The following is a 17,774-nucleotide window of genomic DNA, read 5'->3' on the forward strand; positions in this document are numbered from 1 at the left end:
TATATATATATATATATATATATATATATATATATATATATATATATATATACACACATATGCATATATACATACATACTTACATATACTGTATGTAAATATATATATATATATATATATATATATATATATATATATATATATATATATATATATGTATGTGTGTGTGTGTTTCGCGAATAAATCAAATTAATAAGTATTCCCATTATCTGCATAGAAAAATTCTTTACTTTAAGACTTAAAGTACAGAAATGTAACGATAAGAATAGAATTTGAAAAATTACAGTCTTCGGTGGCCAGGGAGCGTTGCATTTATCAACCCGGAAGTTTAATTCTTCATTGATAAAAACTTAATAAAGAAACTAATTTCAAAAATGCATTGTAACTAATTTCATTACATGTATTGTGACGAGGCAATTCTGGCAAATGACTTGAATGCGTCATTAATCTGCAATCTTCAGCAACAATAATCATTATTAAATGAAATGATAACGGCAATGAAGGTAATGCATTGATTGTTACGGATCACGGATAAATCTATCCCAGAAAAATATGAATCAAATATACTTCTATTCACCCAGCTCATGAATCTGCTGTGTTTAAAAGTTCTGAATAACAATTACAAATTGCATAATCTGTTCGAGGGAATGTTTAATACAACTGGTTTGCTTTAGATTACTGATTTTATTTCATCGCATAAGTATGTTTAAGAATTCTTCAAATTTTACCTATTATATTTAAGTACATGCAGCCTATGAAGAATTTACCTGAACATTTTCAGTTGAAGTAGGCGTCAGTCTATCTAAAAAAAACATACTAACACACATGAAGTTAATTGCACATACAACAAAGTCGTAAAAACGACGAACGTGACTTAATCTCGTCAAATTGATCAAAAAAGGAATTACTTGAGTAAAAATCAAGATAGCTTTAAAGTCAATTTGAAGTTCCACAGATACAGACAGACAGGGTTTGGCGTTCTCAGAAATTTCAAGTGTTAATAACCCATACTTAGTGTCATATGGTCTCTCTCTCTCTCTCTCTCTCTCTCTCTCTCTCTCTCTCTCTCATAGAAAAATATACAACGCAAGCAATTACTTCCCCAAAACCGACATAACCACACAACCTCCGTTTACCTGGATGCCCTTCATCCACCCTCCACTAGAAAACTCTTTGACGAGTCTATTTACGTGGCAAACTTGAAAGTAATAACAGCAACTGCAAGAAACGACTGCCATGTTTTGACCATAATCAGCACAATTACCCAAGTGATTTGATGATTTGGCTAACCCAAAGTATTGGTCAGCGATTTTGTAACCATTACCAAATGCCAAGTAGTCAACCAAGGGTTCCTTTTTATCGTCCAACACCTGCCTGCATCAATTGGGTACAGTACAATGCCATTTGCATCACTTCATCATACTGACTTGATATCGAGTCTTTTGGTCGATGTCTGTCTCTACAAAACTTTAATACAAAAAATTTATAAAATTGCTAAACTGATATGATCGTGGGCATATATGAACATACGGACGAGTAAATACAAAGACACGTACATACATTCATTCAAAGTATGAATGACACATACATACACTCACACAAACACACACACACACACACACACACACATATATATATATATATATATATATCAGTTCTAACAAACAATGGGTTACCGATGTGCAACAATAATTACCACAATCGTTTAAAAGGTATGTAATATTGATCTTATGCTTTCAAGAACTTTCATCCATATGAACCGATCAGCTGGACAAAACCCGTACATATAAGAGAAAAATATCTACAATTTAAAAGACTGAGGAAATTTCTTTTGTATATTATTATTATTAATTGCTAAGTTACAGCCCTACTTGGTAAAGCAGAATGCTATATGCCCAGGGGAATATAGCCCAGTGAGGAAAGGAAACAAGGAAATATAAAATATTATAAGAACAGTGACATAAAAAAAATATCTCTTATATAAACTCTGAAAACTTTAACAAAACATGAGGAAGAGAAATAAGATAGAATAGTGTGCCCGAGTGTACCCTCAAGCAAGATACATATATATATGTATTTATATATACATACGAAACATATATACAATATATATATATATATATATATATATATATATAATAAAGCTCGCACACACACTAGTACAACTACTATATCTTTTTTGCCTTCAAGCCTTAACCCATTGCTAAATGGGGTCTCTTTTCTATCAGCTCTTTTACACTAACGGCCTCACGAGTTGAAAACATCCTTGAAAAGGGGGTCGGCTTTAAACCTTTAATGTGGAAGGTAAAACTGCAAGATTCCCATGAAAATGGATTGCATTGAACCTTCCCAAAGAAAAAGGTAAAGCTAAAACAAAGTTTTGGAGAAAATGAGTTGAATGATTCCTTGAAGAAGGTAAAACTGAAAACATCCTTAGATAAGGGTCAGGTTAAACTGACAAAATGAAGAAGGTAAAACTGAAAACATCCTTAGATAAGGGTCAGGTTAAACTGACAAAATGAAGAAGGTAAAACTGAAAACATCCTTAGATAAGGGTCAGGTTAAACTGACAAAATGTCTTCGTCTTCAGTCGCTGTTTCCCAACATATTTAGACCTTGCTGTTTCGTATCAGCCTTCACCACCTTATAGTCTTTTTTCCCGATGCCATTTGCTACGTTATCTTTCCCTTCGATTTTATGCCTTCCCTTCTTACTTCTACATCAACTTTACGTGCATGAGCCTTTTACATTACATAACATGACCAAACCATCGTAGTTTCCTTTGCTGAACCTTCTTTGCTACTTACACTACTCCCACTGTTCCTCTAATAAAAACATTTCTGATCCTATCTCTTCTCGTTACTCCGCACATCCATCTCAACATCCTTATCTTGGCACTTCCATTTTTCTTTCTTGAGGCTTTTTAATCGTCTGTCTCAGACCACTAAACCACTTCAGGTAGGTTACACTTAAACAGAACTTTATTTTAACCTTCGGACTGATACCCCTGAAGCACAGGATTCAAAATATTGATATAATTTTCATCAGCCAGAAGAAAAAAATTACCCCAATTTATACTCGCCATGTAAACACAAAATGCTAAAAATTAAAATCAGAATGAAAACATTCTCTCTCTCTCTCTCTCTCTCTCTCTCTCTCTCTCTCTCTCTCTCTCTCTCTCTCTCTCGTAACTATGTATTTCTGATAACCGCGTACTATATTCCATGTTCAACTGCAGGAGGGAAGTTCCCATTCAGTACAAAAAGTAACGTTCCATGAATAACCTGTAAACAATGAATGAAAAAAAAAGTTCAAAGCAAAACCAAATGGTTATCATTTTCACACAATTTCATGTCAAGTCAGAAAAGGTATGTAATCTTGGCCACGAGTATTCTGTAGAAGATTGGGCCTTGAAATTTTGTAAATAATGACAACAAAATATTACAGTTTGAAAACTCATTTGAAACTATAATAAAAAGACTGCTCTTGGCTATCGCAAGTTAACATGGAAGTCATAGAATAACAAATGGCAAATGAAAAACCAGAGAGGTAAACATAATTCATCAAGTAACCAACGCAACATGCTACAAGGTGATTATCTCGGTATTACCTCTCAAAAGGAAGATGAGGAAAAAAGGCCATCAGGGCACACATGTCAAGCGGACAAAACCTGACACGCAATTTATACATATGTAATATACATAACATATATGTGACTAGGCACAGAGAGAGAGAGAGAGAGAGAGAGAGAGAGAGAGAGAGATATTTAAATGTTCTCACCAGGATTGGTGTACAAATGTTTTTAAGCAAACACAAAAACACTCAGGATTAGTTGTTTCATATCTTCATATCTCTTTTCCTCTTCACACTAGATGCGACCCGCAACTATCGACTACCTACTAAGTATACATAATTATCTACTTAACTGAACAGAGAAATACTGAGTATTAATAGGAACACTCCCATATATCCCCTCTCATCTATTCCGAGATTCAAACGCAGATTCTTAGATTGCTAGCCGAAAACGTTACACCTACGCAACGGAGAGAGAGAGAGAGAGAGAGAGAGAGAGAGAGAGAGAGAGAGACTTTTAAATAATAAAGACAGTCTATATCATATAAATAAATAAAAACATTAATAAATAAGACAAATAAACATTAATATATTGAATACCAATTTTCCTTGATATCATACACTTTATCAACAAAATCGGAGGAAAATCTTTCCAGGTCCATCTCAGAATGATTTTCGGAATACACCTTCAGATAAGACACGTTTCCCACGGTGGGTTCACAGGGTGTATGGTTACTTCCCTAAGGTCTTCATTAGGTAAATAACGTCACCGACCACCGTAACACGGGTAAATATGTCAACGATTTGTTCCAGAGAGAGAGAGAGAGAGAGAGAGAGAGAGAGAGAGAGAGAGAGACTTTTTCATTTCATATCTCACGACAAAGAAGACCAACTATGTAGGTAGAAATGCATTAAATTCTTTATCGTATTTATCACGCTCTGAAATTACGTTAAGGATCCATAATTGCAAACAATTACGATAAATCATAAGGATTATAAAATTCATCAAATGAAATCATCAGTTGAACAAATAAATATATGAAAAATATAGAACTAAGTAAATTCCCAACTGGTTAACTAATGATTTCATCAAATATATCCTCATTAAGCAAAAAAGAAATGTTAAAAAGGGAAAATTCAGCATTAGACTCCTAAATAGCTCTTGATACTGTAAAGTGAATAGGAGCAGTGTCTTGCACACTTATCATTCCAAAGTTCTTAGCGAGCAGAGACTGTTTGCGTAGTTCTGTTTACTTATCCCATAGGAGAGTCTTGGCAGCCCACCACCCAAGGTAAACTGGAAACGTAGGTTGCATTAGTTTGTTGCTGACTTGTTCGTTTACTTAAATTTTAATTTTCCTTCAATCACACGAGGCGGTTATAAGGGTGGGTTGGTGAGATTGGAAATCAAATAACAGAGTTGCCGTTAGTCATCAGAGCTAAATGGACAACAAGTGTAAAACAACATTAAAATTAAAACACCAACAATAATAGAATCATATCGTGGTCTTACACATGAAGTAAACATAAAACAGGAAGACGAATGACAGTCAGAGAGAGAGAGAGAGAGAGAGAGAGAGAGAGAGAGAGAGAGAGAGTGTGTGTTTGGAGAAAGTGTGAGGAATGCAGTCCAGCCTACTTGAAACCTCCGGCATTCCATTCATTCCGTACATCACACTTAGCGACACGTGCATTTTATTGCAACGGATGATGAACAGGAAATAAAGAAATGCTACACTGAAACTTCCTGGGCAAATTTCTTCGAAGTTCGCTTCATTATAATAAGCTCGGTGACACATCTAACAGAACCCGAAATCGTGTGCCAATGTATGCGAAACATGTAAGAATCCGAGGATGCAGTATTAGTTAAGAAAAAAAGAAAAGAAAAAAAAAACCTGCAGGCATGCAACTTTCTCTGGCAGTGAGTCTAGGGAAGTAGAGAGTCGTCAGTAGGGGTTATCTGTGGGGAGGGGGGGGGGGGGGAGGAGGGGGAAGGGGGGGGGGGGGTTAGAGGCGGCCCTCGATAGTTAAAGTGGGCAGAAGGACTGGGAGGTCTAAGATAACCTCGCACTCGTGGCCCTTCTGAAGAAGTGAAATCTACTGTTCCTGTCCCGTGCGGCAGAATCTGCACGAGATGACGCATTCAATTCGGTATGCAACAAACCCTCCGCTAACCGGGGTCAATAGATGTCAACTTTTATAGTTCAGGGTTAATAGCAAGGTTAATTGCAAAAGATGCGCGGTGTAGATCTTGACGGATAATAGCAATTACATGAGCATTAACGCCTCGTCAGAAACATATATTCTTATTCTGTTATAACCGTAATAATAACCGAATCACGGCTTCCTTTAATTAAGTCTGATGATACTTGCAGTAAAATCAAGGCGAAACTGAAGGCTGCTCTTCATCTCACTGCATCAAGGAAGAACAGTATTTTTTTTTCTTCTTAAAGAAATGTAATACTTAAAGTATGACATCAATAAATGTTTAAAGTAAAGCTACTATCAATTTCTCTGAAAACAAAATTTACGTGCGCTAAGGAAAGATTGAACATATCGATGTGTATACTCGTGTGTACATATATATATATATATATATATAATATATATATTTATATATGTATATGTATATGTATATATATATATATATATATAAATATATATATATATATATATATATATATATTTATATATATATACATATACATATATAAATATATATAAATATAAATATATATATATATATATATATATATACAAGGAGGAAGGTATTGCCAAGTTCTCTCATGCATGTCTAATCGCAATGAGTTTTTAAATACACGTGAAAGCGCTTGGTAATACCTTTTATCTTTTTTTATCCCGTGGTATTCGTTACACTGAAATCACAATCAACTTCGTGATTATATATATATATATATATATGTGTGTGTGTGTGTGTGTGTGTGAGTGTGTGTGTGATAAATAATTAATTTGAAAGGATACATATACTTTCAAATATTAAGCCACAAATAACGCATTTAGTGTCGAATGAACTTTACATTGGGAATGGCTTACATCCAGATTGAGCAATTTAATCATCAGTTCTGATACATTGACCAGCATTCGAACTTGTGCCAGTATGGGTTATGAGTAGAGTGGAATTGAGTATATGTTATTCCTTTTTATTCCGAGCTATTTATAAGTACTGGATTACTATTTGAGTAAATATATTAATATCTACAAGACACGAGAGTTGACGCGTGAAGAGAAAAGCGATAGAGCTAAAATATACTACTAATATATATATATATATATATATATATAATATATATAATATATATATATACAGTATATATATACACACAGTGTATATATATATATATATATACATATATATACAGTATATATATATACACACAGTATATATATATATATATATATATATTAAATTAGTAGATTTAATTCTTTAGTCGACCCTCATTCAACTAAATTTTAACAGTGGTTGATAAACAGGATAAAAAACTAGTAAAATTAACATCAAGCGTAGATCTCTTTACAACTGTGAGGAGATTCCACAACAATATATAAATTTCCTACCTGATTCAAGGAGTCACGCAAAATGGATCGGACGAAGGACCAAAAGTTAAGACACTAAAAGTATACTACTGTTAGTTCATTACAAAGCACTTTTAGTAAACAAATTTACAAGTTGAATACATTATTGGAAATATACATGAGTATAACAAATCAATTTATATTAGAGGCTAATGTACCACCGATTGAAAACTTCGCAGGGACACTGAATTTCTCAATCCTTTCACGCACCAAGTGACTGATAAACTGCTCTAATCTGATAAGCTTAAAAAAAGTTACCAAACTTAAATGATATATAATCTAAACAATCACCGGAAAACTGATGGCATGCATATTTAAACACAGCCATCTTTACTGGATGATGAATCTTTATCGATGCCATGAACTGGCACAGTAAGACGGTCAACACAAGAAGAGGATCAATGCAACATACTTTCGGCGCAGAGTATACATGGCAGTCACCAGTCACTTCTGACATGTAACACAAAATTTCACTGGCTCAGTTATTTACTTCGGTGCCTGTCAAAATGACAATAAAGAATGGGTTGCTGCTGTTGTGATGCAGGGAGGTCTCTCTCTCTCTCTCTCTCTCTCTCTCTCTCTCTCTCTCTCCTTGTGTGCGGTTGTGAATCTTTCCTTTTTTCCTTCTTGGAAAGTTAGAAAATAAATTTGCGCTGATGAGGGATTTTGGTAAATAGAAAGAGAAATTCGAAAGTGGATAAATTTTTTAGGTTTTCGAGTAGACAACAATCGCAATGCAAAGTTTCCTGAAACAATGCTAAATAAAAAAGAATAGACCATAGGCAAACGAACAACCATTCAAGTCAAAATAATCATAACTAATTAAGTTAAGTGATGCACACTCGGCCAAAGACACTGATAGCTATTTTTTTTTTCGCGGAATATACTAGGATTCGGCATTTCTAGTCAATTTATGTATGAAATTATTAAACCTGGATTTTGTTGAATTTTATTTATGGTGGAATGGCATTCTTTTCAATGCACCTTAGTAATATTGCTAATATAGATTAAATAGCGTTTTGTTTGCGGCGAAGTCAATTGCAAGGAAAAGAATCCAAGTTGAGAATAACTGTACAGCTATCTCAAGGTCCAGTAATCTGGCAGAGAGACCTTAGATGAGGACTGACAGCAGATGGAAAATCTGTTCGTAATTACAGTAAATAGAGGAAGGAAGAAAAAATTCATAAAGGCATTTATTTTCGTAAGTAGAAACCAGGCGTGATGCTCTTCATAAAGATGACAAATGCTTTTGAGATATAAAATAGATGTAAAAACCCATAAGAAGGTATCAACATGTTTAATCTTCTCTTTAAATATATTAAAATTTTCATAAAAATAAAACGCTTCGATGATTGTATCGGTCTTTTTCCAACTCATAAATAACTTTGTTAGGTAATACCACAAAAGTTATGCTATTCTTTACTTTGCTTTGTAAGCTTTACAAAACCCCCTATCGGTTAAAAAAGATTCTGAGATCGTAAAGTCCTATGTTACCATTTTTTTTAAATGGAACATGTGGATAAAATTAATATAGTGGACTTTACACTTTAATTGATCACATTTGCGATAACATTTATGTTGTTGTATGTTGGTCATGATGGCACAGACCAGGGACAGGATTATGTCCCAAAGAATGACAAGTTGACCTCATATACATATGATCAGCGCGGCACTTCTCCACCCAAACTAGGACCACGGAGGGATAGGCAATGGCTGCTGATGCCTCACCAGGTATACTAATTGGATCCCCCAAAGTCCCCACCTCTAGCTCACAAGGACGGTGAGGTTGCGGACACTAAAATACTAAAAATACTAGGCTTAAACTCCCAACCAACGGAACGCAAGTCGGGGACGTTTGTAGTAGGATACGCTATGTCCATTTCACGTTCGTATAGATCTAACTAAATGTTGCAACTACTAAAACTTACCTTTTTTTGTACAAAAGTACTGTGAACACTAGAAATTTGTGTACATTATGGAACACCAAAGGCTGTAAAAGTTTTACAAGGTAAACTAATTGTACAAATGATCTGTGTATAAACAAAATAATCATAAAACTGGTGGTTCTAATTACAAATACCGATACTTTTTAAATAAAATTCAAGTTCCAGGATTGATATTCCATAGAAAGTCATTTAATTGATGCAAATCACATTATACTTAAGTGATGGCCATTATAAGGAAGAAACAAAGTTGCTGCTGGGGAAAAACATTCATCGGCGAGAAATATTTCAGAAACTAAACCTATATTATGAAATATTTTCACTATGGGTCAAACCAGTTGAAAATATACCACCTTAAAATCTTGATAAACAAATCTTATGTTACAAAAATTACCTCTGCAAAAGATATGCATTTTTTCATCCAGACAAAGAACTAAACAAATGAGCCAGCACACACAAAACCCTCCCACTCTAGCAATAAGCCCAACAGAACCATAATTCCACTAACCCTGTCATTTCCAAATTACTACAGGCTATTAAGTACTCGACGAAAATTAGACGCTCCCATAAAATCATGAGAGAGAGAGAGAGAGAGAGAGAGAGAGAGAGAGAGAGAGAGAGAGAGAGGGGGGGGGGGGGGAAAGAAGCCACTACTCTAAGAACATGAAAATGATTAACTGAGGTTTGCCATATAATAAACCAAATGTTAATTTAAAAACAGCTGATGTGCAGACTTTGTCCCATTCCTGTATAATGAGCAACTTAGATGGCCATTTAAAAATTGTAATTACCCATCGGTTTTAATGACCAGGTAGTCTATGCGGAGACACTTTCAAGATGCACCCCACGTATGAATTACTCTTATAAGGAGAAGGGGACCTGAAAAAACACGCGAAGAAGAAAACAATATGGAGGATGGGGAAGTGGCACAGGCGGAGGCATGAAGGGATGTTAGGGGGTGACGTCTACTTCAGAGTCGAATTTAAAGGTAAGCGTACACGGAAATTGGAAACTGTTTCTCACCAAAATACATTGCTGCAACCCCTGAGAGTTATTGCTGGGAACCCTAATCTGTGCAGGCATTTCATAAGAACATATCCTCCTAAACACCTATTACAATGTTATTGAAACAATTTTTTCCACTACGCCTTAAATATCAAGACTGAAGACAAATCTGAGATAGAATTCTAAAAAAGGAAGGAAACCCACGAGAAGGGACGTCATTCACCATTCAATATTACTTTATTTTGAAAGTTCAGACCAAATCATAGTATCACTAGGAACCAAAGTTTCCTTTTTGTCTATTTGCAATAGTAAGAATTTAATATGATAGCAGTTTTCTTTTACATCAATGAAAAGGATTCATAACATATATAGTTCAGGCCAAAGACATACCCACTGAAATAAAACCTGTTTCTAAAAGGAATTTGCTACACGAAAAAGTAGTTGTTCATTTTCACCTACCTTAGAGACTAGATTCTTTGCTTGTTGGTAGAAAAGCTCCACTGTCTGCGGTCCTTGGAGGTGTAGTATGGACTCAATGTAGAACCTATAAACGGAAAAATGCATATTTGAGAATAAAATCATGTTATATTTCAATTTCAAAGTTGGGGCAACAGAATCACAAATAAATATCTAACTATTGTACTTTCAATCAAATGGAAGCATAAGATGAACAAATGAAAACAAATCAATTTTTATCAACTTCAGTTTTAACAGGTTTTCTTTCATCACCATTCTAAAATCAATAACCACAACAAAACAGACTTACTGAAATTCTTGAACAGTAATTTCAACATACTTAATAATCCTAATTCTTACGAAATAATATTCGGCAGTTAAAATCTTTGACTTGCCTATCTTATCACCTTCACTGATAACAAAATCTGTTAATCTCAACCTCCACCTTGTATAGAATTCTCCGCCAACTCACACACCCTAAGGAGATAAAGCTACAGGCAAACAATATCTTAACATTCGGTCAAGGTTTTCTGCTTCTGTTTAAACATATCAGCTAGTAAAATGCCATGCAATAAACTTTAGCGTCATTGGTATATCATATGTCATCAAAGATGAATGACTAACTCCTGAAAGAGTGGCTGTAATAAGCTAGTTACTTTAGTTAGTGGTAATTTAAATGAAAGCCTTTTAAAACTACAAAGAACACTGTTCATATGATTTCATTAAATAACGAGAAAAACGCAGAATGCACAATCAAATAATACAAATAATCCTATAACAAAACAAGGAACAAATTAGACAAATATACACAATTTAGAAATACCAATAGAAATAGCCATACTTCATAGAATAACTCACAATGAATGATTAATAATGACCTTCATGAATGATTGGATCATCATGAGGGAAATATTCCCTCAATGAACTAGTAAGGAATCGATGACGAAAAATAAAGTACAGTAATGAAACATACAGAGATTTCATTCTTTGCTATCTATTACAGTAATTAAAGCTGCAATGCTTTGAATTTAAATTGACACCAACATAAACACTACTTTAGTGGCGAGATATCAAGAAACTTACAATAATAAAGTGAAGTGGAGTGGTTTGGTTCGTGTGTGATATGAGAAATATACAATAATGGAGATTACTTTCAAGGCGTATAAGTTGACAATAATTCGGAAAATTAGGTGGAAAATTTAATATAGGGAGACATAGGCAATCATGATATAACTGCACATTTATAGAGAAAATGATCGAAACCAAAAACAATATCATAAAATTGTCCAACATTCACTACAAACGAGACTAAAAAGAGTGTGAAGGACAACCAATAATATACTGCCTAAACAGTGTAAGAGTAAAACATACCAAGAATAATAAGGATTGTTTAAAGACTTAATTCAGGTGAGAGGTCTAGAATTCACACAATTTTCATTGCAAATTTTCATTAGTCAATTATCAATTTGAAAATCTAGGATACTTTTACTTGTTTCCAAGCCTTTTACTGTAAAATTATTATCGATTGCCTCGAAGTCATGGGCTTTGAAATTTTTTTTTACAGCATTTGATTTCTCTCTCTCTCTCTCTCTCTCTCTCTCTCTCTCTCACGCATACGCCAGAATAGACGTTGGATGCCTTCAAAGTTGCCGTTTTTATGTAAAAAAAGAAAAAAAAATGGAAAATGAGAGAGGGTAGAAACGGGGCAGGCAGTATCCTGGCCGACAGATCATGAGTGCTGTTCCAGAGCAACAAATGTAACCAAGAACAATAATTAGTACTCATTTCAAAGGAAAGAAGATGAACATGCAGTGAAAAATGGGTAATATTATAGCTTTCCTTTCATTACGGTAATCATTAAAGGTAAGATAATAAAATGAAGGGTGACGATTACCATGAACAGCGAATCCTCTGCAGCTTTCTACTGTCGAGGAGTTTTTCATGATAAGAGAGGTATCAAGTTATCACCAAGAATTTTCGTTATCTTTTCTCTTACACAAGATGAAGAAGAGAGTTACAATGAAAACAGTTCATTGAGTATATTTTATTGAACAAGATAACATGAAATTGCGCACCAAACAATCGACCTATTACAATTTTACGAGCACAACATTTCCTTCACCAACACTAACTAAATGTCACTCCTGCTACAGCAACATTAATTTTAAAACTTACATAAAACAATTTTATTGACTTAAATTAATATTTTCAAATAGAAAACCCTGAATGATAAATACCGAAATGAACAAGCTCAAATCAACACAATAAAAATGACATGGAACAGTTTCTTGAGATATCCATGGTGGCTTTGTTGAACTATATAGTGAGGTATGCAATATACTACAATACATGGTGGTACCTGAGAAACTGGAAGATTAACAACATTATGGCCAACTATTTAAAGGAGAATATATATATATATATATATATATACATATATATATATATAATTTAGATATATATACATATATATATGTATATATATATACACATATATATATGTATATATATATATATCTATATATATAAATATATAAACATATATACAGTCTATATATGAATATATATATATATATATGTATATATTTATTTATATATAAATACACATATATATACACACACGAGAGCAAACTAGATGATATTCCAACAACTTATAAGAAAAAGAAATGGGCATGGGCAAGTCATATAATGAGAATGACAGATAATAGATGGACATTAAGAATAACAGAACGCGTCCCTACAAATTGTAAAAGAAGCAGAAGAAGGAAGAGAAGACGATGGATTGACGAACCTATTATGAGATTCAGGGCCTCTGTAACACGGTTTTTTGGACTTTGCTCCTTATCAAAGCATCGGATGTAGCTGAAAGTTGACATATGTATATTTTACAACCACACACAAATTTTGTCAGCATTATCAATAATCTAAAGCCGATAATTTTAATTTTCATAGAATAAAAATTATCTAGCTGACGCCATGGCCAGTGATAACGAGCCAAGAGTCGAAAACATTCATTACGTAAGCAATGTAAACACCTTTTGACAAAATTTTGCCCCGCCCATCCACCAGACACCCATTCAACTTCTTCCATCGGCTCTGAAACCCCATAACATTCAAGAATGGCTAACAGGATTTGGAATTACCCTCGTGGTTGCAAAACTGCATTTGTCTTACGACTTGCAACTTTATACAGTCAAGAGAAAGCCTGTGGCCATATTTACTATAGCCTGAATAGGTAATTATTCAGTTTCTAGTTTAAATCCAATGTTTATGGTCTGATTTGTATTTAGCGTAACATGATTATAATACTTGTAATGTCATTCAGGCTTTTGAACATTTCCATTAACTATTCACTATGCCACCAAGAGAGAGAGAGAAAGAGAGAGATTGTATGTAAACAGTCTTTATGTAAGTATTTTTGTTAAAATAAGATTTTTGTGCTAAAATCTCCATCAGACCAACGGATCATCCGATATCATTTTTTTTTCTTCTTTTTAGGCCGTACGACCGTGTTGGCCATGTTTTGGGCATGATTGCATTTTGTAAATAAATCATGAATAGTTTTAGGAGTTTTATTTGTACATCTAATGGGAATTTATAGAAGTGAAGTGAACATAATTAATTTATCCTTTAAAATAATTACTACATGTAGCCAAACAAATAGTAGTAAAGATGATAATGCAATGAAGGAATGATACCATACTTTATCTTTAGCTTCAACATCGGCAATAACATACCCAGTTGCCATAATTTGTCAACTTAATGAAATAACCTATCATCCAATGTTAAACTTAATTTCCGAGGAGGCCATGGCTTATTGCACAGTGAAAAAATATGACAAAGACTTTATGAATGGCGGAACGATACATAAATGTGGGTGGGGTATCTGTGCTAGCGTAGTAATACTACTGTAGCAGTAGTGCCACAACAGTAGTATACATGAATTAAACGTTTAGGCCAACTGCTGGGATCCTTGAGGATCATTTAGCACTTCTTAAAACTACTCAAGAAATGAGTTTTTATAGCCAGAATTTAAATTCTATAATCCAACAATGCCCATGATAGCCTTCAGTGTTATCCTGAATTATAACGAGGCCAAAGTGGGTGGAGCCTCATGAAGTCATCATTCTGACGATAAGTATTGGTGAAGGTTTAAAGCCAAAATACGGTACCCGGCTTTTTTTTTTCAGTAAATAGGTAGGTAGATAGACAATAAATAAAAATTGCTTGACATTGGATATAGCAGTTATCAAATCAAGATTTTCTAATACGTTTTTGAAAATTACCAACTATTCCCTACACCTTGTCAATCTGATTGTCACCTATAAAGTATACAGTAATTTCTTAGGAAACTTATTTTGGGAGTTAGACTAATAATCGAAGTGTTTTTGTATTTATTAACATATTTTGTTGGTTTGTTCATTATGACAATTATCAGTGGAGAGGTTTCAGAGTTTATAAAGGTGTACTGCTTTGCTTTTATTTAAACTTTTGTGTCATTGTTGGCAGAGGTATAGCCTTCGTTACGTATAGCCAATCATCGATCGAGAAAGAGGGAAGAAATGCCGTCATAGGTTACGTAAGGAGTGCGTTCGAAACCTTTTCTCTGAGTAAGTTGGCCCGTCTTCAAAAAAACGTCACTTTACATTATAAGTACCAAATTTATTCAACCTACGTAATGCAGAATATAGTCAAAATTTATGTGTAGATATAATGTGCATTCTGAATAAGCATTATATTTATGAAATTCATAGATAAAAATTTATTGCGAAAAAAACCGTGTTACAGAGGCCCTGAATTTCATAGTAGGAGGTTTGTGGGCGTGCACTGGCACAGAAAGACCATAAACAGATGCAAGCGGAAGGACATGTCTGAGGTCTTTGTTCTGCAGTGGACTAGTAACGGCTGATTATCATGATATATATATATATATATATATACATATATATATATATATATATGTATATATATATATATATATATAGAGAGAGAGAGAGAGAGAGAGAGAGAGAGAGTTGATAAATAAAAACAACCAAGATAAATACATTAAGGTATTAACAATTCAAAAAAGTTACAAAACTATAGACACAATAATATATATATATATATATATAGAGAGAGAGAGAGAGAGAGAGAGAGAGAGAGAGTGTTGATAAATAAAAACAACCAAGATAAATACATTAAGGTATTAACAATTCAAAAAAGTTACAAAACTATAGACACAATAATATATATATATATATATAGAGAGAGAGAGAGAGAGAGAGAGAGAGAGAGAGAGAGTTGATAAATAAAAACAACCAAGATAAATACATTAAGGTATTAACAATTCAAAAAAGTTACATAACTATAGACGCAATAATAAAAGTCTGACGAGCAACAAGAAATCAATCAATTGTCATTTCTAACAAATATGTTGTTCTTAAAACTAAATGTTGCACTAATCATTCACGTCCATTATTTTATTTACTTAACTCTCTCTACTTATATAGTAGAGTAACTCAAAATACTTGCATAACAACCAAGAACCCAATCCAGTGCTTACAGATAACTGGATTTCGAAGGACACAAGCCTACACAGGGCCTGTCCTTTTTTGTCTTGGGATCAAATGCAGATTATTCGGTTGGGAGCCAAGTATGGTACCAATGGGCATTGCGGATGAAGAGAGAGAGAGAGAGAGAGAGAGAGAGAGAGAGAGAGAGAGAGAACATCCTTCAACGCCTTCCTATGTAAGTTTCATGAAGGCTACAGAATAGAGGATGCTTTTTACCAAGTTCCCTCCCACCACATTAACTCCTTTTGAAGGGGAGTGGACGCTTATTGTACCCGAGAGTGCTTCTGTTATGACCTCCCACGGAAACTCCAGATGGTCACAGCAACAGCACAGTGTAATCGTGTCTAATGGGATAAACCGACGGTTGAAAAATATGTCCTCTAAGGATTATATACCGGTAAGTAATCTTTATTACTATACTAAGCAAGTTTCCACTAATCATAAAATAGCAGACTTTGGTCCTTCTGAATTCAGGAACTGTCATGATTCGAACAACACATATAAAATAATCTGGCAGCACCTAAAAATAAAACCAAATTCGGTTCACAAATTTATCAAGTGAAGCGACATCAACAATTGTCCAAATCTTCCTCAAAATTTTATGAATCGCAATGGAAGAATAGTAGCCATATTTCATCATAATTCATATTGTTTCTTCAATGATATGTTTGGTATTGCTTATAATCAGTTCACACAAGCGCTGACTAATATTGTATGTATGTATGTATGTATGTATACATATATATATGTATATATATACATATATATACATATATACATATATATATATATATATATATAAATTTTCGTTAATTATTTTCGGAGTCTCCATGTATTTTTATATAAAAATTTTCAGCACCAATGTCTTTATATTAAAGCATAATCCCATACTAAACGTAGTCCTGAAGAAGGTTCACGAAGTAAATCGAAACACGTGTCGCCACTAAATAATAAATGGAGAAACTTAAATGTATTTTCCATGTCATTCTGAAAACTATCTGGATGACAGTTTGTCCGGAGAGAAACGATCTTCGAAAGCTCTCTCTCTCTCTCTCTCTCTCTCTCTCTCTCTCTCTCTATATATATATATATATATATACATACATACATATACACCCACACACACACACATATATATATATATATACACATATATATTTATATATATACATATATTATATATATATATATATATATATATACAGTACTTTACTGCAGTTTACCCTCTACTGACCATAGAAAGGAAAATGGAAGCTGAAGCTATATGGTTAGTTCTATGAATGGCATGTTTGCGAAAACGACTAATTTTCTAAGCATACTATTTCGTTGGCACTGCATCTCAAACAACAGGTTCAGGACTGGAAGTTTCCAAGGCTCCGATAATCCCAGGATCCACTCTGAGTCAAATCCTGGTTAGTCCCACAGTTTCATCTCCATAGTCCCAAAGGCCTTCCCACACCTGCCATCCTTCTATACTAAAGCCTCAGCGGAATATCTTGCGATGCCTTGTTAAGGTAATTATACATGGTCATCCCCTTATGGAGAACCCCTCTCAGCATATACTTACGTGTAAGAAAGTGATTTATCTTTGAAAATAAAATAGAAAGGAATAACAGAATTAGCGAGAAAGATGCAAATTTCATGATGA

The 17,774-nt window shown here is 33.9% G+C and overlaps 1 protein-coding gene across 7 annotated transcripts in view; it reads right to left on the reverse strand.

The window, feature by feature from the left end:
• The window catches only part of LOC137642636 (FERM domain-containing protein 4A-like), an 807,510-nt gene that overhangs the window by 182,425 nt on the left and 607,311 nt on the right, over positions 1 to 17,774 (reverse strand). For 6 of the 7 annotated variants that reach the window (XM_068375382.1, XM_068375384.1, XM_068375379.1 and 3 more), the window contains exon 4: positions 10,575 to 10,659. In XM_068375382.1, the coding sequence (XP_068231483.1) occupies positions 10,575 to 10,659 (85 nt within the window). Of the gene's footprint in view, positions 1 to 7,149; positions 7,174 to 10,574; positions 10,660 to 17,774 lie in introns of those variants that run through there. The other variant, XM_068375386.1, reaches the window with a different exon arrangement.

The sequence above is a fragment of the Palaemon carinicauda genome, chromosome 6, assembly GCF_036898095.1.
Source record: "Palaemon carinicauda isolate YSFRI2023 chromosome 6, ASM3689809v2, whole genome shotgun sequence".
NCBI classification, from domain to species: Eukaryota; Metazoa; Arthropoda; class Malacostraca; order Decapoda; family Palaemonidae; genus Palaemon; species Palaemon carinicauda.